We start from the raw sequence: 27,576 nt of genomic DNA on the forward strand, positions 1-27,576 counted from the left end.
ACAAAGGGAATAGGTTGGAAAAGAGGAGGAGGTGGAGGGGTGAGGAGGAGGAGGGGGTGGAGGGGTGAGGAGGGAGAGTAGAGGGAGGAGGAGGGGGAGGAAGAGGGGGAGGAGGGGGAGGAAAAGGAGAGGGAGGAAGATGAGGAGGAAGAGGGGGAGGAGGGGGAGGAAGAGGAGAGGGAGGAGGAGGGGGAGGAAGAGGAGAGGGAGGAAGAGGAGGGGGAGGAAGAGGAGAGGGAGGAAGAGGAGGAGGGGGAGGAAGAGGAGGAAGAGGAGAGGGAGGAGGAGGAGGAGGAGGGGGAGGAAGAGGAGGAATAGCAGATTTGCAAGAAGAAGAGGGGGAGGAAGAGACAGGAAAGAAATTGGGTCACGTCAGTATCAATGATGACAATGTCATCCCTGCTTCAGACTGGTATACATCACCTGAACCCCCCCTCTCCTGCCTTACCTCCACCCAGGAGCTAGACAAAGGACACCAACATGATATACTCACACTCCAATCTCTCCCACGCAGCCCCCGGGGGAATGATGGTCACACAGGTTCACCTGAGAGACACCCAGACAGCCTTCCAGCAGAGGAGCACACCACAGATGACTGGATGAAGTCGGCAGATTTCATTACTCAATTTATAATCCGTTTATATGGATACGGACAGTACTGTGTATGTTTGTTTTGTTTCTATTTGTGTCTATGTGTGTGTTTTGTGTCTATGTGTTTGTGTGTGTGTGTTTGCGCTTGTACGGGCATGTGTGTTTGTGTGTATATGTGCTTCTGCGTGTGCTTGTACACGCATGTTTGTGAGTGTGTGTGTGCCACGCAGGGACAGAAAGGTCATTGATCACATCGGTACTCTGGAGGAGGTGGAAGGAGAACAGGAGGTTAAACCACTTCCAGACCAGCCAGGGCCCTCATCTATTACATTCAAAACACAAATGACATTTTCCCAGTGAATGATGAAGCTGCTTCCATCCACATCTTCAATATTACACAACAGGGACTAAGTCACCTCTCTCACAGCTCTATTAGTGGAAGATACACTTGACTGCCTGGTTACTAGTACACTGCCTGGTTGGTAGTGTGTAACCTAGTTGTTACTACACTGCCTGGTTGGTAGTATGTAGCCTGGTTTCTAGTACAGTGCCTGCAGTAAAAACGGCATCACAGTGTTTTTGGAGACTTTTACTGGTCTTCAACATCATGATCATTCAGTCTGAAAGCATGATGTACTTAACCCTTGTGTTATCTTCGGGTCATTCTGACCCATCAGCCGTGTGACCCACCGTCGTATTGCGACAAATTTACCTCATACAAAAACAAAGTGAAGCATTTTCTTTTAACCGTTGGGCTGTCTCAGACCCCCCACATTGCAAAGGTTAAAAGAAAATTATTTTTATTCGTTTTTGTATTGGGTAAAACTGGGTAAACACAATGATGGTTCGTTATGAACCTTTGGGTCATGTGACCCGAAGGCAGCACAAGGGTTAATGTGTCCTGAAGGTATTCCACAAGAGTACTCAAAACCACACTCCATTTTTGTGTCTTCTATATATTCTTTGAAAACATCTGCTGTGGAAGATGGACTGTGTGTGATGTTGGCAGACAAAATAGAATATCAAACCGTCTCATTCTGGGAGTTTGGGAGAGTTTTAGGCAGATGAGAACACGCTCAGAACCACTGCTCCTACAGAGACTGCATACTAATCTGACTTCTTGCTTTCATTCTGAGGGACCGTGACAGAAAGTTCCAGCTCTTCTGACTGAGCCTGTCTTCACAGCTGTAGCAGAAGAGGAAAGGCAGGAAGAGAGGAGGGAGGGAAAGAGGTGAGTGATGGAGGGAAGGAGAGGGGTGGAGAGGAGAGAGAATAGATAGGAGGGAGCGAGCGAGGGAAGGGAAAGGGTGGAGAAAAGAAAGGTGAATATGTGTGTGCTTGCATGTGTGTGTCCTTGCATGTGTGTGTGCAAGTGCTTATATAGTGTACTTGTGTGCTTGCATGTATGAGTGTGTGTGTGTGTGTGCCTGTATTCATTTGCATCAGTTTCACCGCAAACATGTTTTCAATTAAATACATCACAGTTTTTCTGTGTGCTGCTCGTGTATCAGCCACTGTATTTGCACTACGCGCACACAGAGAAAAACGACAGATGGTTACTATGGTTGAGTGCATTAACATTTAGATCTGTTCTTCTGTGTTCAGATATTTACATGTTTAAAGAAAGATTCTATGAAAATCTGTCGTAGTGCCTTCATCTGTGCTCCGCTGAGGGATTGCAACACAAACAAGAGAACCTGACTAGGAAAGTCAAGTTGTGTGAGAAGTTTGAGTTACACAAGGATAACTGATGACAGTACTTACGTTCTTGTTTGGCTAGCTGGAAGAAACTTTGGCATCTATTATATGACCTTTGTTATACAACGACAAAGCGCTTCAACGCACCAAATCCCAGCCTCGGCTGCTGTTTACATAACTACAGCAGAGTTAAACGCCACTTAAACTCAAACCCTTCATATACCCACACAAACACTGCACATTACTGCAGGACCTTCATATACCCACACAAACACTGCACATTACTGCAGGACCTTCATGCCAATAAATACTAAAAGTAAATTAAATTACAGGCATTATTTACATCTCTCAGTAAAAATAATAGTTTCTGTAGATGCACCATTTTTTAAATTACACGTTACAAATATATAGGCTCCTCCCTCCCAGTCAGACTGCAGTGATTGGCTGCTGGAGGTGTGATGGCGTGGAGTCAGACTGCAGTGATTGGCTGCTGGAGGTGTGATGGCGTGGAGTCAGACTGCAGTGATTGGCTGCTGGAGGTGTGAAGGCGTGTGGTTGATTCGTCTGAGTACGTTTTTGTTTGTTTTCACAAACTTACCACATGAATGGAGGTTTGTGGTATTTCGTTGATCCAAGGTGATTCCAGTCCCCAGGTTCTCCTGATGGGTCTTGCATTCTGCCAAACTGATGTATGTTTCAAACGATTTCACTTAATATTGATATGAAGCTTAGTTTCATTTTTTGGGGTGTTTATTGGATCCTCCTCTTCCTCCCCTGAGCAAGAAGGATCACCGTGGTTACCGCTCTGTACGCACGCACGCACAGTGTCCCCAGTCCTGGCCTCCAGAGGGAGAGGTAGAGAGGGAGGGAGGGGAGGAGGAGAGGAAGGGAGGGGAGGGGGAGAGGCAGAGAGGGGAGGAGGAGGGGAGGAAGGGAGGGGAGGAGGAGGGGAGGAGGAGAGGCAGAGAGGGGAGGAGGAGAGGCAGAGAGGGGAGGAGGAGGGGAGGAAGGGAGGAGGAGAGGCAGAGAGGGGAGGAGGAGAGGCAGAGAGGGGACTAGGAGAGACAGAGAGGGGAGGAGAGGGGAGGAGGAGAGGCAGAGAGGGGAGGAGGAGAGGCAGAGAGGGGAGGAGGAGAGACAGAGAGGGGAGGAGGAGGGGAGGAAGGGAGGGGAGGGAGAGGCAGAGAGGGGAGGAGGAGAGGAGGAGAGGCAGAGAGGGGAGGAGGAGAGGCAGTGAGGGGAGGGGAGGAAGGGAGGGACAAGTCCTAGTTTTCATGTCCCTGGTGGCTAGTCATCCAGACTTTCATCTCAAGTTATATTTTGCATGTAAACAAAAATAATCTATGCAATGTATATCATCCAGATGTGTATTAGTCAAAATGTCATAATGTATGTTAATTCAAAAGATGATTTCATCCAAATATTCATTAGGGAATTTACACCTGCAACACCTGTAGTCTGCAGTCATGCTTAAACACAGATACTTTTCCTGGGGATGGGTGTATGCCACAAACCATCCAAGCAAAAGAGAACCTTGAAGTGATGTCACAGTCAGCGCCACTCTGCCGTCACTACTCTGGAGGTAGAGCCTACAACTCATTTTACCACCACCAGTTCTCCCTTCATCGCTTGCTGAAAACGCCAAACTAATTTAGCGTGTTGAAATAAGAAGTAGCTAGCGGGTAAGAGTGTGCGTGTCCGCCTTGGCTTGAATGCGTTAGCACCAATGTGAATGCGTTAGCCCCAATTCAGAAGTTCACCTCCTCCCCTCCAGCCATCACAGAGGTTGAAGTCATTTGCCCTCCGCGAGGCTCCCTGCATATCAAGGACGAGACTCCGTAGCCTCTTCGCCCGTAAAACTGCTTAACATTCCGCGCCGCTCGTAGCGGGCGCTGCCCCGGCCCGACGCGACGGTTCAGATGGGCACCGACAGGAGAGAGGCAGGGATGAGACGGCATGGCCGCATCGGTAAACAGCTACATCATCAAGCCTGAGAAGGCGAACACACCACCGATCGTACCGGAGCGCGTAGCGGTCTGTGATTGTTGGGTTGGTTGTTCGAGGTGACTGGCAGACATGCAGGTGGGGATGGTGCCGTTTGACAGGACGTGTTACAAGGACGTTAAATCTTACTTCCTGGTGTACACAGGAACAAGTAGCCTACCATTACTGACCTTGAATGCCTCTGTGAAAATGTCTTTTTTAAAACGTACTCAAAGCAAATGCCACAAATTTGGGTTAGAGTCAGAACAATTACAGGGTTCAGCATGTTCGTCACAGACGCCATCATTAATGCATAGCTCTGAAATAGCATTGTGTCACTTTACAATTACCCCTACATGAATAATTTATTTGTCTTGTTCAACATCAAATTACTCGGTTTGGATTTAACATTAACAACCCAGTCCAAAGACTTGTGAAAACTAAAACAAGACCACGCATCATGCAGAGAATAATGGTTTGATTTGAGGCGCATCATAGTCCAGCGCTCCTCTGGCGCCTCCTAGTGGACGAGCCCAGCCTTACAGCCTGTGGGTGTTACGAACATTGCGCAACTCCCCTTTCAGCACTGCTGCTGAAAACGTAACTTTTAGTCAATGTCCGTTTATACTTTGTACTGTCTGTTTTTATACTGTGATGCCCGACTGCCGGAGACAAAGACCAGTGTTTTGAATCAACATGTAGACCTTGAATGACGGATGTAAAGGCAGGCCTGGTTATGGTGTTGTGACGTCCTCCTCCTCAGCCGTTAAGTGGCTCCACCTGGGCCCGGAGGTCGCCGGTAGAGAGAGAAGAGCCTTCCCTTTGTCCGCAGCACGCTTTTGTTTTGCATTGTGGCAACCTTCTGACTTTTGTTAATACACCTTTCAACACTGCTCACTAACATGAGTCATTCTCACACACATGTACACCACTGATTTACTGACTTGCATACTTCACCTTTGGTTATGTTACATTAGTATTCCTTAATAAATTACCACAGCAGATAGAATAAACACGCATGAGAGAGGACTGTCTCAACCACTTAGCCAGGTTCGTGACAGTGTGGTCAACGCTTCCTTTCAAAATACGACTGCTAATAACTCTGCTCTCAGACAATAGCAAATCGCATTTGGAAAATCAACTGTTGCGAACTTGCGATGCACATCTACTGGGTAGTTTTTAGATTTTAGAAAGTAGCATTCTGGCTAGGTCTAGTTTGCCATGACAGCCAGGCCTTGTTCAAATTAAGAAAAACCACCCTGACTAGACCTCTACCTTCAGCCGTTTTATTCACAAAATGCATTACCGGTAATTATTTAAAAACATTTACAAGCAGTTTGACAAGCATAAGAAACACACCTAGTGTGTGTCAGTGTTTTTCCTTGATGCGCTGCAGTTTCTTCCGCAGGTCGTCCAGGTTGCTGGCGGCTGGCTCCAGGCGGCTCTGGTGGGGGGGTGGGAGCTGGGGGGCCCGGCTGAGCATGGAAATGGAGGGCAGGGGGGCCTTGGAGGGCAGGGGGGCCTTGGAGGGCAGGGGGGCCTTGGAGGGCAGGGGGGCCTTGGAGGGCAGGGGGGCCTTGGAGGGCAGGGGGGCCTTGGAGGGCAGGGGGGCCTTGGAGGGCAGGGGGGCCTTGGAGCGCAGGGGGAGGGGGGTGGAGATGGACATTACTTCCCTGATCCCTACTCATCAGCCGGCAGTGTGTGTGTGCGTTATAACCTACAACTAAACAAGATGTGTGTGAGTCAGATGGCCCCTGTGCACATGGGTGTGTGTGTGTGTGTGTGTGTGTGAGTCAGATGGCCCCTGTGCACATGGGTGTGTGTGTGTGTGTGTGAGTCAGATGGCCCCTGTGCACATGGGTGTGTCCCCAGTAATAGTCGGGTCAGGGAGCTGGTGCCACGGCAACCTGCCCCCTGATCAGGGTGCAACTCATCACTCTCACGTACGTGTGTGTGTGTGTGTGTGCGTGCGCACCTGGATGTTGCTCTCCTGCAGCAGTCTGAGCGCACTCTCCTGGTATTCAGACGGTTTAGGCTCCTCCCCTCCGCTGGGCTGGGGGGCGGGGCCACCTGAGAGAGAGACAGGTTACTCGTCTGGACCAGCAGGGACCGGTGGACTGGTGTGGACCAGGTGCATGTGTGTGTGTACCAGCAGCAGGCGTCCTCTTGCTGGTGTGTGTGTGGAGGCTTTGCTGTACGAGGGTCTGGAGGGGGGCAGGCACCCTCTTCAGGTAGGGGGTCAAGTCCACCTCTGCATGGTGCTGCCGGAACACAGCCAGCTCCGATAGACCCTGCACACACACACACACACATATAAGACACACACACACTAGACACACATGGATGAGATGGTTCCACACGACAGCCTCACCTGGGTGCAGTTCTCCTGGGAGGTGATCTTGTTGAAGATCTTCAGGATGTTCTCGTGTCTCTCCCTGTACAGCTGCAGACACACGGTCACATCAGGGGGGGGAGGGGGGTACTGAGGCGTCTCTGGGTCCTCATCAGACCTGTGTGTGTGTGTGTGTACGTACTGAGGCGTCTCTGGGTCCTCATCAGACCTGTGTGTGTGTGTGTGTACGTACTGAGGCGTCTCGGGGTCCTCATCAGACCTGTGTGTGTGTGTGTGTACGTACTGAGGCGTCTCTGGGTCCTCATCAGACCTGTGTGTGTGTGTGTACGTACTGAGGCGTCTCTGGGTCCTCATCAGACCTGTGTGTGTGTGTGTACGTACTGAGGCGTCTCTGGGTCCTCATCAGACCTGTGTGTGTGTGTGTGTACGTACTGAGGCGTCTCTGGGTCCTCATCAGACCTGTGTGTGTGTGTGTACGTACTGAGGCGTCTCTGGGTCCTCATCAGACCTGTGTGTGTGTGTGTACGTACTGAGGCGTCTCTGGGTCCTCATCAGACCTGTGTGTGTGTGTGTACGTACTGAGGCGTCTCTGGGTCCTCATCAGACCTGTGTGTGTGTGTGTACGTACTGAGGCGTCTCTGGGTCCTCATCAGACCTGTGTGTGTGTGTGTACGTACTGAGGCGTCTCTGGGTCCTCATCAGACCTGTGTGTGTGTGTGTACGTACTGAGGCGTCTCTGGGTCCTCATCAGACCTGTGTGTGTGTGTGTACGTACTGAGGCGTCTCTGGGTCCTCATCAGACCTGTGTGTGTGTATGTACGTACTGAGGCGTCTCGGGGTCCTGCTGACAGCAGCATCTTCAGGTGAGTCTCCAGACCCGATGCTCTCCTGTCCTCCACCAGGCTCAGGTGCTCCAGGATCTACACACACACACACACACACACACATCAAAAGAACATTTAGTGAAACCCAAAAGGTGTGTGTCCATGCATCGGACAGCTGGGGTGTGTGTGTGTCAGCTGGAGTGTGCACCTGGGGGCCAGTAAACTTGTACAGGGTGTGCAGCAGGGTTTTGAGGGTGCGGTAGGGCAGGTCAGAGGTCAGTGCTCGCAGACGCTGTCTGGTGAACACCATCATGAAGTTATGGAGCGCCAGCAGGGTCTGGTCCAGATCCAGGTCTCCCACCGTGGCTGGGAGGAACCTGATCATCCTCCACACACACTGAGACACAGGGAGACACAGGGAGGTCACATGACTGAGAACAGGACTCCACCTTGCCCCCGCCACTCCCTTCCCTCACCTTCATGACCAGCTCAGAGAACTTGGAGGTCGACGAGGACTCCAAACTCTCTTGCATCAGCACCAGCAGAGAGCTTAACAGACACACACACACACACACACGCACATTAGGGGGACCTAAGGAACATCAGGGTGCCTGAGGGGTATTAGAGGGTACCCGAGGGGCATCAGGGTACCATGTACTATTAGAAGGTACCTGAGGATGCGGGTGTGGTTGGTCTTCTCCAGCAGCAGGCTCAGCACCTGGTTGGCTTCCAGCAGCACGCTGCCCTGGTCCAGCAGCGCCACGTTGGGGTCCAGCAGCACAGCCAGCAGCTCCTCCACCACCTCCCTCAGCACCGCCACCGACACCTCGCATGCCAGGGAGGGCACGCCCAGCAGCTGGGGGGGGGGGGGGGGGGGGGGGGGGAGGAGTTAACTACAAAGCCCTATACTGAAAACAAACACCCAGATGAGATGATGCAATCCTACTGTAAACAGTTGAAACCTCTCTACATACAGCCTCCTGGTCCTCTAACATCACTGCTACAAAAAAACAAAATGGCGGTCTGTTATCCTGTCGGGAAACTCCCACCCAGAGCCCTACAGCCCTCCCTCCCCCTCACCATGAACATGCTGTCCAGCAGGCGGCTGCAGAGCTGGGTGACCAGGGGTCGAGGCGTGCGCTGGTTGGCCAGATGAGAGGAGCGAGCCAGGTGGAGCTGCAGACAGCAGGCCAGCAGGAGCTGGTCTGACAGGCCCTCCATCACCCCGGGCCTTCGCAGGGCCTGCTGCATCTGTGTGGGGGGGAGGGGTGAGTGTGTGTGTACCTGTAGGCTGGTGTGTGTACCTGCTCTAGGGCCTGCATGCTGGTGTGTGTGTACCTGTAGGCTGGTGTGTGTACCTGCTCTAGGGCCTGCATGCTGGTGTGTGTGTACCTGTAGGCTGGTGTGTGTGTAGCTGTAGGCTGGTGTGTGTGTGTACCTGTAGGCTGGTGTGTGTGTGCGTGTGTGTGTACCTGTAGGCTGGTGTGTGTGTGTACCTGCTCTAGGGCCTGCAGGCTGGTGTGTGTACCTGTAGGCTGGTGTGTGTACCTGCTCTAGGGCCTGCAGGCTGGTGTGTGTGTGTGTGTACCTGTAGGCTGGTGTGTGTGTAGCTGTAGGCTGGTGTGTGTGTGTACCTGCTCTAGGGCCTGCAGGCTGGTGTGTGTGTGTACCTGCTCTAGGGCCTGCAGGCTGGTGTGTGTGTGTGTGTACCTGCTCTAGGGCCTGCAGGCTGGTGTGTGTGTGTGTGTACCTGCTCTAGGGCCTGCAGGCTGGTGTGTGTGTGTGTGTACCTGCTCTAGGGCCTGCAGGCTGGTGTGTGTGTGTGTACCTGCTCTAGGGCCTGCAGGCTGGTGTGTGTGTGTACCTGCTCTAGGGCCTGCAGGCTGGTGTGTGTGTGTACCTGCTCTAGGGCCTGCAGGCTGGTGTGTGTGTGTACCTGCTCTAGGGCCTGCAGGCTGGTGTGTGTGTGTACCTGCTCTAGGGCCTGCATGCTGGTGTGTGTGTACCTGCTCTAGGGCCTGCAGGCTGGTGTGTGTGTGTACCTGCTCTAGGGCCTGCAGGCTGGTGTGTGTGTGTGTGTGTACCTGCTCTAGGGCCTGCAGGCTGGTGTGTGTGTGTACCTGCTCTAGGGCCTGCAGGCTGGTGTGTGTGTGTACCTGCTCTAGGGCATGCAGGCTGGTGTGTGTGTGTGTACCTGCTCTAGGGCCTGCAGGCTGGTGTGTGTGTGTACCTGCTCTAGGGCCTGTAGGCTGGTGTGTGTGTGTACCTGCTCTAGGGCCTGCAGGCTGGTGTGTGTGTGTGTACCTGCTCTAGGGCCTGCATGCTGGTGTTTACGTCTCCAGACGCCACTTGGGAGATGACCAGGTTGATGCTGTGGGCGGGGCTGGGGCGGAGCTCCTCCTGGCAGACAGGGAGGGGGCGGGGCCTGGATAGGAAACTAAGACAAAGAAACTCTTAAAGGACAGGTGTGTGTGTGTAACAGTGTGTACGAGTGACTGTGTGTGTGTGCGTTACCTCCGCAGGCTGGCGGGGGTCTGCAGGAGGTCAGGGCTTGGCTGGTACAGTTCTGGCATCTCTCTGATAGGGCTGCCGCTCTGCTCCAGGAGATGCACGTCCAGACTGAACTCTGCTGGGGGGGGGGGGGTCTGCTGCTCAGCACTCTGCGCCCGGATCTGACTGGGGGGGGGAATCAACTTTCACTTAAACCTTTATTGATGCAAGTAATTTAAGTGTCCCTCAGACTGAAGACCTGGCTGAGGAGGAGGCAGGGCTGTGTGTACCGTAGTTTGCTGGCTGTCTGCTCGCTGGGTTTGCGTAGGACACTGGCGTTGGGGTGAGGGGGCGGGGCCTTGTCCTCCCCGTGTTTCGGGGGCGGGGCAGAGGAGGGGACAGGGGGGGTCTTAGCGGAACGCTTGATCCTCTCCGCCAACATGCTCATGTCCTTATCAGACAGCTGGGGAGAGGAGAGGGTGGATCAGACAGGGCAGTAGGAGGAGAGGGTGGATCAGACAGGGCAGTAGGAGAGGAGAGGGTGGATCAGACAGGGCAGTAGGAGGAGAGGGTGGATCAGACAGGGCAGTAGGAGAGGAGAGGGTGGATCAGACAGGGCAGTAGGAGGAGAGGGTAGATCAGACAGGGCAGTAGGAGGAGAGGGTGGATCAGACAGGGCAGTAGGAGGAGAGGGTGGATCAGACAGGGCAGTAGGAGGAGAGGGTGGATCAGACAGGGCAGTAGGAGAGGAGAGGGTGGATCAGACAGGGCAGTAGGAGGAGAGGGTGGATCAGACAGGGCAGTAGGAGGAGAGGGTGGATCAGACAGGGCAGTAGGAGAGGAGAGGGTGGATCAGACAGGGCAGTAGGAGGAGAGGGTGGATCAGACAGGGCAGTAGGAGGAGAGGGTGGATCAGACAGGGCAGTAGGAGAGGGTAGATCAGATAGGGCAGTAGGAGGAGAGGGTAGATCAGACAGGGCAGTAGCAGCTTACGTGTCCTATCAGCTTATAGATCTGCTCTCCACAGACGTTGTAGACCGCCACCATGGTGTTGAGGGCTGCGTTGCGGACGCAGGCATCCCTGTCACTGATGTGCACGGCGATCTCCTTCAGAGAGCGCGGCGCGCTGGGCTGGCACACGGTCAGACCATACAGCTCCACCAGACACCCCAGCTCCTCCAGGCACTCTGGAGGAACACGACGAGTTAGACTCCTGTCTGGAGCAGCACCTTCTGAAGTCTGGCTTTACTTGATCGTGTGTGTGTGTGTTTGTGTGTGTGCCTCTCACCAGCCCTCTGTTTGGAGTTCTTGGAGCGGGCTCCCTCCATGAGGAAGGGGAAGATCTTGCTGGCAGGGTAGACCTTACAGAGCATGCTCAGTATGCTCCGTACATCCTTACGTACCCCGTCTTTAGACTCCCCCACCTGGAGACAGTCAGACACAGATAATTAGCAAGCCTAGTTGGACATTAGTTACCATCTAAAAGCTTGGTGTGTGTGTGTGTGTGTGTGTGTGAGTCAGATGGCCCCTGTGCACATGAGTGTGTCCCCAGTAATCGTCGGGTCAGGGAGTTGGTGCCACGGCAACCTGCCCCCTGATCAAGGTGCAACTCATCACTCTCACGTGTGTGTGTGTGTGTGTGTGTGAGCACACCTTGAGGATGAGGTAGGGTATGAAGGCTGAGGCCTCGAGCTCGTTGAGGTGGTAGTCCATGCGGGCCAGGCAGGGCAGCAGCAGCTTCAGGAAGTCCACTGCCTTCATCAGCACGCTGCTGTTGGTCTCAGACAACCTCAGGGTGAACCACTTGAAGAGCACGTCCAGACAGGAGATCACAGCCTCCTGCTCCTGCTCCAGGTGCTGTGGTTCAGCACGTACAAGGATCTAGTTACCAGCTTGATGAGATCTAGTTTAACTACTACACTAAGTAACTTAGTTATAACTTATAATATACTTTATGTACAGGAGATGGCAAAACCTTTCTAAAACTTTTTTCAAAAATACATTGTAAACCGATAAAAAAACTTTCAAATCTTTTATCCCCCCAAATTGTAAAGCTTTTTTTCTTATTTTTTTCCTAAATATTTTTTTCAACCTTTAGAATCTTATTTTTTATATATTATTTAACCATAAAAAATAAAAATAAACTTTCAAAGCTTTTTATTCAGTTTCCCGTTTTTTCCCCAAAAAATATTTTGTAAACCTTGTGCAACATTTATAAAAAATATTTTTTTCTATAAAAAACATTTATAGAAAAGCCATTACCACTACCTGTTGAACCTCACATCATATTAATACACTATAGACAGTGCATTTGCAGGAATCATTATTGACAGATAGCAGAGAACTTGCAAAAACGAGTGAAAAAGTTGCTAGACTAGATTTGAACTATTCTGCAAGTTATAGCCTACAACTAAACAAGATGATGTGTGTGAGTCAGATGGCCCCTGTGCACATGAGTGTGTCCCCAGTAATAGTCGGGTCAGGGAGCTGGTGCCACGGCAACCTGCCCCCTGATCAAGGTGCAACTCATCACTCTCACGTGTGTGTGTGTGTGTGTGTGTGCGTGCGCACGGACCTCGATCATGCAGCTGATGGCTCTGATGTGGTGCTGGAAGTCATGGTGGAAGAGTTCCTCCAGCATCCAGCGAGCCACGCAGGGAGACATCTGAACCTTCAGCTGCTCCACGCACTCCTCCCGAGGGGAGGGGAAGTTCCACTTCAGCACCTGACTCACCAGGAGAGAGGGGGAGACAGAGAGGGACACAGAGACAGTCAGTCTTCATGCAGTGGTTGCTAACCTACACACAGGAGATCCGAGAAGCACACACCTTGAGGTTTCTCTCATCCCTGGCGCGGAGCTCCTTGCCCCCAGGCAGCAGGATGAAGATGGGTCCTGAGCACTCCTGCTCCTCCTCCTCCCTGGCCTTCCCTGCTGCCTTCTTCCCAGCATGCACCTGGAGGGCAGAGCACAGGACATTGACCATCCAGGGCCTGCTGACCGCTCCTTCGCTGTGTGTTTGTGTGTGTGTATCCACACAGCAGCAGGTTGACAGGTTGACCCACCTTGGGCTTTCCGGCTGCTTTGGGTCTGGGCTCTGCTCTGGGCTCTGGCTCCTCACTGGAGGGCTGGCTGGGTCTGGTAGCTGAGGAGAGAGAGAGAACACAGCTATCCACTATGAACATCCTCTACAAGAGGTAACCTCTGATACATTATTATTATGTTAGCTCATGCTGTTATGATCCATAGCATTCTCCTATTCAGATTTTACCAGACAGCAATAGTGGATAGAGGAAAACCCAGACAGTACTGGTGGAGACTACTGGTGTTTATGACGTGTGTGTGTGTACCAACCTGCAGGCCTGGCTGGGGGAGGGGGGGCAGTAGGCTTGGCTGGGGGAGCCTTTGCTGGCATGAAAACTCTGGCCTTCTCCAGAAGAGCCACCACCTGGTCTCTGGAGGCTGGCTGAAGATCACACACACAGGTCAGGGTCTACCTTGAGCGGGGGGTCTACCTTGAGCGGGGGGTCTACCTTGAGCGGGGGGTCTACCTTGAGCGGGGGGTCTACCTTGAGCGGGGGGCATACCTTGAGCGGGGGGCATACCTTGAGCGGGGGGTCTACCTTGAGCGGGGGGTCTACCTTGAGCGTGGGGTCTACCTTGAGCGGGGGGTCTACCTTGAGCGGGGGGTCTACCTTGAGCGGGGGGTCTACCTTGAGCGGGGGGCCTACCTTGAGCGGGGGGTCTACCTTGAGCGGGGGGTCTACCTTGAGCGGGGGGTCTACCTTGAGCGGGGGGTCTACCTTGAGCGGGGGGTCTACCTTGAGCGGGGGGTCTACCTTGAGCGGGGGGCCTACCTTGAGCGGGGGGTCTACCTTGAGCGGGGGGTCTACCTTGAGCGGGGGGTCTACCTTGAGCGGGGGGTCTACCTTGAGCGGGGGGTCTACCTTGAGTGTGGGTCTACCTTGAGCGGGGGGTCTACCTTGAGCGGGGGGTCTACCTTGAGCGGGGGGTCTACCTTGAGTGTGGGGTCTACCTTGAGCGGGGGGTCTACCTTGAGCGGGGGGTCTACCTTGAGTGTGGGTCTACCTTGAGCGGGGGGTCTACCTTGAGCGGGGGGTCTACCTTGAGCGGGGGGTCTACCTTGAGCGGGGGGTCTACCTTGAGCGGGGGGTCTACCTTGAGCGGGGGGTCTACCTTGAGCGGGGGGCCTACCTTGAGCGGGGGGTCTACCTTGAGCGGGGGGTCTACCTTGAGCGGGGGGCCTACCTTGAGCGGGGGGTCTACCTTGAGCGGGGGGCCTACCTTGAGCGGGGGGTCTACCTTGAGCGGGGGGTCTACCTTGAGCGGGGGGTCTACCTTGAGCGGGGGGTCTACCTTGAGCGGGGGGTCTACCTTGAGCGGGGGGGTCTACCTTGAGCGGGGGGTCTACCTTGAGCGGGGGGCCTACCTTGAGCGGGGGGTCTACCTTGAGCGGGGGGTCTACCTTGAGCGGGGGGTCTACCTTGAGTGTGGGGTCTACCTTGAGCGGGGGGTCTACCTTGAGCGGGGGGCCTACCTTGAGCGGGGGGTCTACCTTGAGCGGGGGGTCTACCTTGAGCGGGGGGTCTACCTTGAGCGGGGGGCCTACCTTGAGCGGGGGGCCTACCTTGAGCGGGGGGTCTACCTTGAGTGTGGGCCTACCTTGAGCTTGGCGGCAGCCTTGTTCATCCTGTCGAAGCCCAGGTGAGTGATGAAGGCAGGAAGAGCCTCCTGAGCCCGCTTCCTCACGTCTGGGTTCCTGTCCTCCGCACAGGAATACAGGGCGGGCACGCACAGCTGGAGGTCAGGGGGCGCGGAGCGCAGGGCGGGCAGACTGGCAGCCAGCCAGCCCAGTACCTGGAGGGGGGAGCGACACACACGAGACAGAGGGATTGAAAGGAGAGAAAATGAGTTAACCTTCTTTGATTTCAGAGCACAGTCGAGTCCTCATCAGTGATGCCAACTTTTGTTGGGGGGATTCTTTTGTCTGAAAATATTTCAGAATTTTTTCCCCCAATAAAAGGTTGAAAACCAAATTTGAATAAAAGTCTCCAAAAGGGTTGAAAAAATATTTCCCTCAAATAAACATTATTTTGAAAATAAATAGAAAATATTTTTTCACTTTCACCTTTTGGGGAAACTAACCCCCCCCCCCACACAGTGAAAGGCAGGAAGAGAGGACAGGAGAAAGATTAGAGATCAGGGGCAAAATATAGATTAAAACAAAGGTAACAAGCCTTTAGAAACATTTTTTCACAACTCGCTTCGAAAATATTTGTCAACCCTTTGAATCTTGTAAAAACAACACATATTTTCAACCTTTCGAAACTCATGTCGAATTTTTTTCTGTCCATTTTCCACACAGTGAAAGGAGAGGATGAGAGGAGAGTCAGTGAGGTGGGTAGAGTACATTTACATTTAGTCATTTAGCAGACGCTCTTATCCAGAGCGACTTACAGTAAGTACAGGGACATTCCCCTGAGGCAAGTAGGGTGAAGTGCCTTGCCCAAGGACACAACGTCATTTGGCACAGCCGGGAATCGAACTGGCAACCTTCAGATTACTAGCCCGCTTCCCTAACCGCTCAGCCACATGACTCCCATGTAGTCATGTGTAGTACATGTAGTCACACACACACCTCTTGGCGGAGGAAGGGGTTTTCCCTCCCCAGCTCTGCAGCTAGCTCCTCCCCCTCCAGCCACGCCCTGAAGCCTGTCTGCTCCTCCCAGCTGCTCAGCGTGGCCCGCGCCGCGGCACGCACGCCCATCTGAGGACACACCCATCACCCCATAGGTTACCCTGCTGTCCCAGGAGAGTGTGTGTGTACCCTGCTGTCCCAGGAGAGTGTGTGTGTACCCTGCTGTCCCAGGAGAGTGTGTGTGTACCCTGCTGTCCCAGGAGAGTGTGTGTGTGTGTACCCTGCTGTCCCAGGAGAGTGTGTGTGTGTGTACCCTGCTGTCCCAGGAGAGTGTGTGTGTACCCTGCTGTCCCAGGAGAGTGTGTGTGTACCCTGCTGTCCCAGGAGAGTGTGTGTGTACCCTGCTGTCCCAGGACAGTGTGTGTGTACCCTGCTGTCCCAGGACAGTGTGAGTGTGTGTACCTTGCTGTCTCCCAGGACAGTGTGTGTGTGTGTGTGTGTACCTTGCTGTCTCCCAGGACAGTGTGTGTGTGTGTGTACCTTGCTGTCTCCCAGGACAGTGTGTGTGTGTGTGTACCTTGCTGTCTCCCAGAACAGTGTGTGTGTGTGTACCTTGCTGTCTCCCAGGACAGTAATGGCAGGGGTTCCCAGGGTCTTGATGTGCTGTTTGAGGGCGGGGCCCATGGCAGAGGCCATCTGCTGCATGATGGACAGAGTCTGCTGGACCTGACACACACACACACACAGTTGCATCACACACCCCACCATCACACTCCTGCTGGATGGTCCTATGGCAGATGCACCCTCCTCCTCTCACCAGGATCTTGTTGGAGTCCGTCAGCCTGGCCCTCAGAGCCGCGGGCAGATCCCCCAGACTGGGCAGGATGAGCTTGGCCTCTGAGATCACAGAGGCCACCTCGTCCAGACCCTCCTTACGGACCTTCCAGTTCTTGTCGGCCATCTTGGACATCATGGCTGCAGAGATCTGACCACTAGGAAAGGAGGAAGGCGACTCCCATCATCAACAGCACCAAACAGAAACACAACATCTGATCCTGTTTAGTGAGACTAGATGCCCCACCTGATGTCTGTACGAGGGAGGAGGTCCACCACCACCCCAGCACCTCCCTCCTCCTGCTGCTCCTCCTCCTGCTGCTCCTCCTCTTCCTGACCTCCAGGCCTCTTGGGGGCACCTCTGGAAGGAGCTGGGGGAGTCTGGCCCTGCATCTGGCAGACCGACCATCACATCAGCAGTCAGACCGACCATCACATCAGCAGACAGACCATCACATCAGCAGACAGACCGACCATCACATCAGCAGTCAGACCGACCATCACATCAGCAGTCAGACCGACCATCACATCAGCAGACAGACCATCACATCAGCAGACAGACCGACCATCACATCAGCAGACAGACCGACCATCAGCAGACAGACCATCACATCAGCAGACAGTCCATCACATCAGCAGACAGACTGACCATCACATCAGCAGACAGACCGACCATCACATCAGCAGACAGACCATCACATCAGCAGACAGACCATCACATCAGCAGACAGACTGACCATCACATCAGCAGACAGACTGACCATCACATCAGCAGACAGACTGACCATCACATCAGCAGACAGACTGACCATCACATCAGCAGACAGACAGACCATCACATCAGCAGTCAGACCATCACATCAGCAGTCAGACCGTACCAGTAATTACTGTCTCCTTCACACCAACTAGTCACACGCCTAGAGGCTTCACTCAACATTTCAAGAAGTTCTGAAGACGATCAGGTTCTCCCCAGTTTCTGTTCACAGATGGTGAGGAGGTGTTTGAGGGTCGTGAGCAGGGTGAGGAGGTGTTTGAGGGTCGTGAGCAGGGTGAGGAGGTGTTTGAGGGTCGTGAGCAGGGTGAGGAGGTGTTTGAGGGTCGTGAGCAGGGTGAGGAGGTGTTTGAGGGTCGTGAGCAGGGTGAGGAGAAGACGGTACCTTCTGGAACTCTGTGTCTATCTGGGAGAGGAGCGCTGCCTTCTCTTCCTGGAAGAAGAGCCTCAAGGGAGGGCCCACATACAGGAACACCACCCCCAGCAGGGCCACGGCCCCCGTCCTCACAGCCTGGACACGGACACACACACACAGAGAGACAGAGACACGCAGGACAGCTCAATCAAGTGCTCTGTCTCTTCAGCAAACATCCCCCACAAGACAAATGATTCAACTTGTCAACGTTGACAAAGTCAATGCAAGCTACCAAGAATGTCCTTGGTGAATGGGATCAGGTAAACAGACAGGAGAGGAACCCGTGTGATCAGATTACACACCGCGCCGCTCTAACAGAGCAGGAGATGTAAAACACTCACTGGGTTAGTGGCTCCTAATGCTGTCTTGATGTGGACGATGAAGGTCTGAACATTGATCCTGCCAGGGGAGGGAGGGGGGAGACAGAGACAGGGGAGGGAGGGGGGAGACAGAGACAGGGGAGGGAGGGGGGAGACAGAGACAGGGGAGGGAGGGGGGGAGACAGAGACAGAGGAGGGAGGGAGACAGAGACAGGGGAGGGAGGGGGGGAGACAGAGACAGAGGAGGGAGGGGGGGAGACAGAGACAGGGGAGGGAGGGGGGGAGACAGAGACAGGGGAGGGAGACAGAGACAGGGGAGGGAGGGGGGAGACAGAGACAGGGGAGGGAGGGGGGGAGACAGAGACAGGGGAGGGAGGGGGGGAGACAGAGACAGGGGAGGGAGGGGGGAGACAGAGACAGGGGAGGGAGGGGGGGGAGACAGAGACAGAGGAGGGAGGGGGGGGAGACAGAGACAGAGGAGGGAGGGGGGGAGACAGAGACAGGGGAGGGAGGGGGGGAGACAGAGACAGGGGAGGGAGGGGGGGAGACAGAGACAGGGGAGGGAGGGGGGGAGACAGAGACAGGGGAGGGAGGGGGGAGACAGAGACAGGGGAGGGAGGGGGGAGACAGAGACAGGGGAGGGAGGGGGGAGACAGAGAGAGACAAAAAACAAAAAGAGTCATGTTTGCATTCAGTAGAGCAGGAGGAACAGCCACACCTGAACAAGGCCCTGAGGTGCGGGTGAATCTTACCCTGCAAACCCAAACTCCTTCATGGCGCCAGCCAGCCAGCTCAGAGCTTCACACTGGTTCTTAGGGTTCTTCTGGGCAAACGCCATCGACACGACCTAGACGACAAGTTACATCACGTCACTCGTTCCACACTGACAGAGTAGAGGATAACATGGGACAAGCGTGGTCAGGGAGGGGGGGTGGATAATTGTTGTGTGAGTTGTTCAGTAGGGAGGGGGGGTAGCTGACCTGTTCTGCGGTCCAGGCCAGGCTGCAGGCCTCTGCTACAGAGCTGAGCGCCTCCCTAGCAGAACCTCCACACTTCCCGTCTCCCAGACGCTCCACCAGCACGGCCAGCACCGCCCCTGCAGCCACCCGCGAGAAGCTGCCCCGCCGCGCCACCACCTCCACCACCCGCAACTTCAGCTGCATCACCTGGCAACACACACCGTTAGCAACCACCCAAAACAACCCACAGCAGAGCTGAGATGTGGGACAGGGATACGCCCCCCCTGCTGAGAGCACCTCCCTCCCACAGCTCCAGGAGCAGAGGGAGGAGCAGGGGGGGGGAGGAGAGGAGGGTACCTGGAAGTTAGTCTCCTTCCAGCCGGGTTTCCTGGCCAACATGCGGACCAGTGCTTGGCAGGGCATCTGGCTGCTGTCCATCTGCTCCACAGCCTAGAGGGCAGAGGTCAACATGAGAATCCCCTCTCCTTGAGGTTAAAGCATCAGCGTAGTTAGAGAGAGGGGCTGTACCTGGAGGTAGTCCTCCATGCTGGCTAGACGCTCCTTCCAGTTGGTGCTGCCCAGCAGCTGTACACAGGAAGCAGGAAGTACTGCTGTGGCCCGCTCCTCACACTCCTCCAGGGAGAGCTCAGACTCCTGCAGGCCCCTGGGCACAGCCGGCTCCCTGGGCACAGGCGGCTTCCTCCCCTTCCCTGCTCCTCCTGGCTTGGCCTTCCTAGGACCCCCAGCGGGCTGCAACACACAACCATGAAAAAGAAATTTGTCTTTACATAAGTTCTGGATGATGCTGTGCAAAAGTCTTAAACATCCAAGATTCTTTTAAAATTACGTTAGCCTCCTCTGCGTTAGTCTATCAGAAAGATTAGTTACATAAAAAATGTTAATAAAACTTGTGCCTAAGGCACAGTCCACTATTCAGCAGCTCATTTAACACACACACACCCACACCTCAGCTGCCTTGTTGGAGGGCTGTGCTGTCTTGGCAGGGACCCCAGCGGGGGGCTGGGTCTTGGTGACAGACTTCTCCTCCTCCTCCTCCCCCCCTCCAGAGGACGCAGCACTTTCTTTGATCTTGTGGGAGAAGAGGCAGGTTTAGTGACATGAGGAGCGAGAACGTGCTACAAGGGACAGTCTGACCAAACGCTGGGAGTCAGGTGGCTGAGCGGTTAGGGAATCGGGCTAGTAATCAGAAGGTTGCTGGTTCGAGCCCCGGCTCTGCCAAATGACGTGTCCTTGGGCAAGGCACTTCACCCTACTTGCCTCGGGGGAATGTCCCTGTACTTACTGTAAGTCGCTCTGGATAAGAGCGTCTGCTAAATGACTAAATGTAATGTAAAATAGTTTAACTGAATCATTTAAATCGACATTGAAACTGTATTTAAAACCTGCACCAGTAATACATGTAAGGAGATTGAACTCTGAAATCTTTGAATGTTTTTTTTGCTGCTGTTACCTTGTCTACTTTCAGTTTGTCCAGGTCTGCCAGGAAGGGGTTGACCACCCGTTCCCCCACCACACGCATGGCGCTGCCCAGGGCATCGAAGGCAGCGTCCCTCACCTCAGGAGCAGAGTCGTTCACATGCTGCCATGAGGGAAGACAGGAAGATCAGGAGGGGGGGGGAGCGGGGGTAAGTAAAAGTTTTTATGTTACAAAAAATATTATAATTTTAGGGGGGGGGGGGTTTACAGAACAAAAAAATGCTACTGTCAATTTTTACACAATACTATGTTTTTTGGGGGGTTAGATTTTATAACCGGTGGTCTGTGGTTTAGGTGTTCCTGAACATCCACCTTGATCAGAGCAGCGAAGAGCGGCTTGAGGAGGCTCTTGGGGAGGGAGGAGGGGCTGGAGGCACGGAAGCTTCTGGCCAGGAACAGAGACGCCTGCTGCTTCACTGAAGGGTTCTTGTTGTCCATCACAACCAGAACGTCCTCACTCAGACTCTGGAGAGAGGTCTGGGAGGGGGGAGGAGGTGGAGAGGTAGACAGAAGGAGGAGGTAGAGAGATGAGGTAGAGAGAGAAGGAGGTAGAGAGACACGAGAAAAGTTCATTTAAGTCACACACACTAACATCACCGACACACACACACTAACATCACCGACACACACACACTAACATCACCGACACACACACACTAACATCACCGACACACACACACTAACATCACCGACACACACACACTAACATCACCGACACACACACACTAACATCACCCCCACCGTGAGGAAGATGGCGTCCATGGCCTCCTGCAGAGCCTGGACCACTTGAGGCTTCTTCTCCTTAAACTTCTCCAGCACCGTCAGCACCACCTCGAGGAGAACACCACAACCGTCACATGACCGCTCCTAGAACCACGTCACATGACGGCTCCTAGAAGCACATCACATGACCGCTCCTAGAAGCACGTCACATGACAGCTCCTAGAACAGCTCCTATAACACTGTCTGGTAGCTGAGATGTTACTTTACACTGTGTCTGGTAGCTGAGATGTTACTTTACACTGTGTCTGGTAGCTGAGATGTGGTTACTTTACACTGTGTCTGGTAGCTGAGATGTTACTTTACACTTGTGTCTGGTAGCTGAGATGTGGTTACTTTACACTGTGTCTGGTATCTGAGATGTTACTTTACACTGTGTCTGGTAGCTGAGATGTTACTTTACACTGTGTCTGGTATCTGAGATGTTACTATACACCATGTCTGGTAGCTGAGATGTTACTTTACACTGTGTCTGGTAGCTGAGATGTTACTATACACCATGTCTGGTAGCTGAGATGTTACTTTACACTGTGTCTGGTAGCTGAGATGTTACTTTACACTGTGTCTGGTAGCTGAGATGTTACTATACACCATGTCTGGTAGCTGAGATGTTACTATACACCATGTCTGGTAGCTGAGATGTTACTATACACCATGTCTGGTAGCTGAGATGTTACTATACACCATGTCTGGTAGTTGAGATGTTACTATACACCATGTCTGGTAGCTGAGATGTTACTATACACTGTGTCTGGTAGCTGAGATGTTACTATACACCATGTCTGGTAGCTGAGATGTGGTTACTTTACACGGTAGCAGGTAAATACACTCCCTCTCTTCAGGCTGTAACAAGCCTGGTTGTGGTGTGGATCCTTACATGGCCAGCATAGGTGCTGAACTTCTTCCTCAGCCCGGAGGCCAGACCAGAGACACATTTCACCGCCAGAGCGACCAGCATGACGTTTGTATCCTTAGCAATGACCTGCAAAACACACAAATAAAAATGTCACCAGGTTTTCTGGGAGAGATTGAAAGACTTACTTCTGCATACAAGGAAGTATATAAACATGTCCCTGAGCAGGTAAGACAGACAAGCCGGTACCTTCTTCAGCGCTCGCACCACATCCCCATAGTCTCCGACCTCCAGCCTGGGGCTCTTAACCAGCCCTGCCAAGGCCTCCAGTGCTTCCTTCCTGTCTTGCCACTTCTTGGCTTCCTGCAGAGTCACACAATCATAGGGGACATGGATGAGCAAACTCTGGAGCTCTCGTCACACAGGGCCCAACATTCGAGGGATGTGCATGAGGGTTGGTTCATTACGCGTGGTGTGTGCTCACTATCTTGTCGTGAAAGTCTTTGGGCAGCTTGGAGAGGATCTCTACTGGCTCCAGGAGCTCGAAGGGGTCAACGTCAGGGACACACTGTCCTGTCCCCACACCTGAGAGAGGGAGGGCAGGGGGGAGGGAGAGCAGGGGGGAAGGGAGAGCAGGGGGGGGAGGGAGAGCAGGGGGGGAGGGAGAGCAGGGGGGGGAGGGAGAGCAGGGGGGAGGGAGAGCAGGGGGGAGGGAGAGCAGGGGGGGAGGGAGAGCAGGGGGGGAGGGAGAGCAGGGGGGGAGGGAGAGCAGGGGGGGAGGGAGAGCAGGGGGGGAGGGAGGGCAGGGGGGGAGGGAGGGCAGGGGGGGAGGGAGGGCAGGGGGGGAGGGAGAGCAGGGGGGAGGGAGAGCAGGGGGGGGAGGGAGAGCAGGGGGGGAGGGAGAGCAGGGGGGGGAGGGAGGGCAGGGGGGGAGGGAGAGCAGGGGGGGAGGGAGAGCAGGGGGGGAGGGAGAGCAGGGGGGAGGGAGAGCAGGGGGGGAGGGAGAGCAGGGGGGGAGGGAGAGCAGGGGGGGAGGGAGGGCAGGGGGGAGGGAGAGCAGGGGGGGGAGGGAGGGCAGGGGGGGAGGGAGAGCAGGGGGGGAGGGAGAGCAGGGGGGGAGGGAGAGCAGGGACGAGCGTGGGAGGGAGGAGAGAGAAAACACATGACCTTCAGCTTTCTTGGTGGTCCAGACCAGCGTTAGAGCATTTGACTGCAGATCAAAGGTCACAGGTTGAATCCCTCCTCTGTATGTGCTCTATGAACATGTATCATCATGGCTACCGTGGGCCTGGTGGGGCCCTGCCTCAGCCTGCTGGTGCTGCTGGAGCGCCGTGTCCCGGAGGTGCTGCTGGGATCGCAGGAAGCGCGTCTGTGTGGCGGGCGCCCCCGGCAGCCTGGCCCACTCATCCTCCAGCCCCTGGAGCAGCACCGGGCTGACCCCCTGCAGGGCGGGCCGCAGCGCGCCCCCCATCCAGCGGTACACCTCCACCGCCAGCCCGCGTGCCACATCGCGCACTGCCTTCTCTCTGGACTCAAACAGCCGGGGCAGTGCCTTCACCACAGCCTTCAGGCCCACCGTCTTGCACCCAAACTCACTGGGGGGAAAGCATTACACATTATAGAGTTTGAATGTGAAGTTGTACATGATCAGAGGATATGCGCATCAGGGGTGTAGCTTGCATTTCACATGTCCAACACACTTTTTGAAAATCTGTCGGATCCCAACAAACTAAGTATGAAAATTACATTTAAAAAGGTGTCCCACCCTTTTCCCCTGAACTATAAAATACAGTTTTCCATAAAACAGGCTTTGTAGAGCCGCTTACCTCAGGGCTCTGTGCAGTGTCTCCACACAGCCACACACCATCTTGGGGTTTTTGTTCTCGAGACCTTTGATTAGATTCTCCTGGACAGCTTCTGCCTTTTCTTTTTCGACGTACATGAGGCAGATGTCTGTTCCCAGCTCCCTGGCCCGGGCCTTGGGCTGGTTAAACACCTTGCAGACCACTCCACTCACCACCTCCCCTGCAGTCCTGCAGGGATGGACACACCCACACAGCCAGGGAGTGAACTGGGGATGGATGTAGCTTATGCTTTATTAGATTAATTACATTACAACAATTCTCATTCAGGCTTTCAGTGCACTGAGCAATACTAATTGTAAGAAAATGAATTGCACGGCTCGCACACCTTCAAACCGACACATTTCAACACATTTATTTTTACAACTGTTTCTCCCTCTCTCACCTCGCAGCTACGTGAGCGTTTTCTACGTAAACCAGCGCCGCCTCCAGTCCCTTCAGCTGGGCCACAGCGTTTGAGTCCGTCACAAACTTCACTATGAGAGGCTGGAACTTGTCCCACTCCGGGCTCTTCTCGCCATCTATCCCCCGGAACAGTTTTATGGCCTCCTCGTACCCGTGAAGTCTGGCCTTCCACACCTGTCACACCATGGACAGACAGATTAGCGGAGTCTTGCTAGCTAACATTAGTGAACGAACGGTAGCTAACATTAGACCGCGGTAGCTAGCATAATGGACTGCAGCGAACATTACACTAGGATTGTCCATCATTATGTCCAAAATAGCTAAGGTTGTAAGAGAGTTTAACAGTGTTGTGGTATTTTGTTAGCCATATACCGTTCTTGCCTTTGAAGGCAAATCAAGTTTAACTGTGTAATGTCGCTAGTACGTTAATAATGGTGCTAGAAGCTAAGCTATAGCTAAGTAGTTCAGAGTTTGCACAGTATACAGTAGCTTGAGTCACCTTGTGTTCGCATTTCTGGTTTACAGGCAACTTCATCCACTCAGAGTCGTCACCCATGTTGGCCAGTCTCGACTAACTTTTGTAGAAGAGAGAAGGAAATATGGGATAAGGAATATAGCAGATCCAAGGTGAGCTAGCAGGCTAGATAACTTCTCCTGTCTGGCCCCCCAATGGTGGAATCATCTCCCCACCTCCATCAGACTGCTGACTGTCTCCCCACCTTCAAGAAAAGGCTAAAGATTTGTTGGATCAGATGTTAGTTTATTTCCTCCAGGAACACAATGACACTTATTGAGGGACTTGTTGCACTTGTTGGTTAGTTGTAACTGATTTAGCTAGCCTACTTGTACTCACTGTGAATTATATTATTGTTGCTCGCTTTCCTCCAGGTACACTCTGGGCACTTTCGTATGGAGGATTATAGGGGCCAAAACTAAATAAATAAATACTTGGATAAATAAATAATTATATAACACAAAGCTTAAATAAATGACTAATTATATAATGAAATGCCTAATTGACATACAAAATATATAAATTACAAATTAAATGAGACACTAAATATATAAATGTTACATGTATTTGTGTGTATGTATATATATATATATATATATATATATATATTTACATTTTAATGTGTTCACATTTATTTATTTATACTTCCATTTATTTATTTATCCTTACATTTATCCACGGTGTAATTTGCTGCAGCAAAATAAATCCGTCGTCTGCGTCACCAAGTCAGGGGACGGATTAAAGCCTCTGATTGGTGGTTCAACTTGAATCAACTGATTTTGACTCATTCAAGATGGCAGCACCTCGTGCGGATTCAATGAATGAAATTGCATGCTACAGTGGTCGAAATTTTGTCGGTAGCTGAAGATATGGAGGCAACTGCCAATTCACTTTTTTTTACATTATATTGAGAGCTTCGCTGAAATTATATCGGCCCTGACTGACACAGACATCAATGAAAATGTGTTCACGATCCTCGGCGAGATGGTACAGCATAGGGGTGGGCGAATCGATCTCAAGACCGATAGTATCGATACCAATGTTGGTATCAGTAGCCTATTGATTGATACTGGCGTGATAAGATCGATACTCAAGTTTCAATTTCTGTTCTCTACATTCAGTACACAATTCCCTTTACATCACAGTGGTTGTAACTTGTGCAAACGCCGTCTAACTTCGCCCAAGCTCACTTTGCCCCTCCCCTGCTAGGCTGTGAGTTGTTGCCGGCGTGTACGTGCAGTAACACGATTCAGCCGCAGTATTTTGACAGTAACAGTATTTTTGACAAAACTCTTTGTCCTGTGTTTTATTATGGTCATAATCATGAACAAGTAATTAAAGGAAAAATCATTAAATGATCACGAAAATTCAAATTTTAATTCAAATTTTCATATTGATGTTGCATTCACTTCATAAATTGTGAGGCATTGCACCCTCGACACGAAAGTAGATAAACTGCTTTTCTAAGTAAAAAGTAATATTGCAAATCAGCAATATTGGTATTGGCAGGGGCGCCGTATGGCCCTGTATTTACTCATTGGTATCGTATCGATACCACATTTTGCAGTATCGAGGATCCCTCTAGATCGAAGAGAGCTTGATCGACTGGTTGAGCCTGCCTGGTGTGTAATACTGTTCATTCACCAATCAGAGGCTTAAACCCGCCCCCTGACTCGGTGACGCAGACGACGGATTTATTTTGCTGCAGCAAGTTACACCGTTGATAAATGTAAGGATAAATAAATAAATGTAAGGATAAATAAATGGAAGTATAAATAAATGTGAACACATTAAAACTTAAATATATATATATAAATACTCAAAAATACATGTAACATTTATATATTTAGTGTTCATTTAATTTGTAATTTATATATTTTGTATGTCAATTAGGCATTTCCTTATATAATTAGTCATGTATTTAAGCTTTGTTATATAATTGTTTATAAGCGTGTTATATAATTATTTATTTATTCAAGTATTTATTTATTTAGTTTTGGCCCCTATAATCCTCCATACTTTCGAGGATCATGTCGTTTAATTGTAACTACATGCTCTTCTGGTTCTACCCATTGGCTCTTGTTTGCTTTTCACAATTTTGCTTCATGTTTTGGCTACCCACATTGTTTTTGGGGCTATCTCGTTGTTCATGATCATTGACCTATGCAACTTTTGCTCTTTCTTGTAAATCGCTTTGGATAAAAGCGTCTGCTAAATGACTAAATGTAAATAACAATGTTAGTTGAAGCGGTTAGCTAGCAAAACCTGTATTCTGCGTCTGACGTGACGAAAGATGCCTACCTAAACAGACTTGAACTTTTAAGAGCACTTCAGTTAGTATTCTTGGTCTGTTGATGTTGAAGAGAGACAAAACAGCTCAGTGACAATACTGATACAATTCAGATTGTTAGCTAACTACCTAGCGATTAATTCAGTAGCAAACGTGACAGCCGAATGCAACTTGTAGCTAGGCTAGCTCGGCAGTGTGTAGCCTACTAGCACTGTAGCTAAACTTAAACATCGATATCATTGCGTAAAATCAGAACGCATTATGTAAAGCGTTCTTCACATTTAAAAACATATTTGCAGCTGGTAGAGCATTGCATTTACCTTTTTCAGGGGTATTAGTCGTGACTGTGTCGTGTTCCGGGGTTATACAGCTTACATTTCGTTTGAAAATGCACGTAGTTTAAAAACTTAGCGCTGATTGGTCAAGACAGGCGAGCCCTATGATTGGACGATTCAAATGTTCTCCCTACTGCAGCAAGT

At 52.2% G+C, this 27,576-nt stretch overlaps 1 protein-coding gene and 3 non-coding genes across 5 annotated transcripts; all 4 read right to left on the minus strand.

Moving 5' to 3' along the window:
• Positions 1–5,568: 5,568 nt before the first annotated feature.
• LOC134015638 (cytoskeleton-associated protein 5-like) lies at positions 5,569–27,511 on the minus strand. Of its 2 annotated transcripts, none has more exons than XM_062455212.1 (42): positions 27,418–27,511; positions 24,793–24,868; positions 24,274–24,467; positions 23,853–24,059; positions 23,308–23,621; positions 22,511–22,611; positions 22,276–22,389; positions 22,051–22,155; positions 21,135–21,224; positions 20,706–20,870; positions 20,368–20,496; positions 19,857–19,985; positions 19,425–19,646; positions 19,254–19,346; positions 18,918–19,103; positions 18,690–18,784; positions 17,959–18,016; positions 17,588–17,713; positions 16,678–16,823; positions 16,414–16,588; positions 16,209–16,322; positions 15,597–15,725; positions 14,621–14,815; positions 13,292–13,403; positions 13,003–13,082; positions 12,768–12,893; positions 12,515–12,664; positions 11,593–11,796; positions 11,228–11,363; positions 10,933–11,126; positions 10,230–10,402; positions 9,964–10,125; positions 9,754–9,886; positions 8,530–8,700; positions 8,121–8,305; positions 7,926–7,998; positions 7,658–7,846; positions 7,450–7,545; positions 6,644–6,715; positions 6,422–6,563; positions 6,248–6,342; positions 5,569–5,902 (listed from the first exon to the last, which is right to left on the minus strand). In XM_062455212.1, exons 2-42 carry the CDS (start codon positions 24,847–24,849, stop codon positions 5,642–5,644), a joined length of 5,898 nt encoding a protein of 1,965 aa, XP_062311196.1. In that variant the 5' UTR covers positions 24,850–24,868; positions 27,418–27,511; the 3' UTR covers positions 5,569–5,641. The 2 variants fall into 2 exon arrangements, with proteins under 2 accessions (XP_062311196.1, XP_062311197.1); XM_062455213.1 differs by having other exon boundaries at positions 5,569–5,794; positions 27,418–27,510.
• LOC134015642 (small nucleolar RNA SNORD67) lies at positions 6,104–6,216 on the minus strand. Its single transcript, XR_009929202.1, has one exon. It is a non-coding gene; the product is annotated as a small nucleolar RNA SNORD67 (small nucleolar RNA).
• LOC134015641 (small nucleolar RNA SNORD67) lies at positions 11,451–11,563 on the minus strand. The gene has a single exon (XR_009929201.1). It is a non-coding gene; the product is annotated as a small nucleolar RNA SNORD67 (small nucleolar RNA).
• LOC134015640 (small nucleolar RNA SNORD67) lies at positions 12,367–12,479 on the minus strand. The gene has a single exon (XR_009929200.1). It is a non-coding gene; the product is annotated as a small nucleolar RNA SNORD67 (small nucleolar RNA).
• Positions 27,512–27,576: the final 65 nt, after the last annotated feature.

This window comes from Osmerus eperlanus, unplaced genomic scaffold (assembly GCF_963692335.1).
Source record: "Osmerus eperlanus unplaced genomic scaffold, fOsmEpe2.1 SCAFFOLD_102, whole genome shotgun sequence".
In the NCBI taxonomy this organism is placed as follows: Eukaryota; Metazoa; Chordata; class Actinopteri; order Osmeriformes; family Osmeridae; genus Osmerus; species Osmerus eperlanus.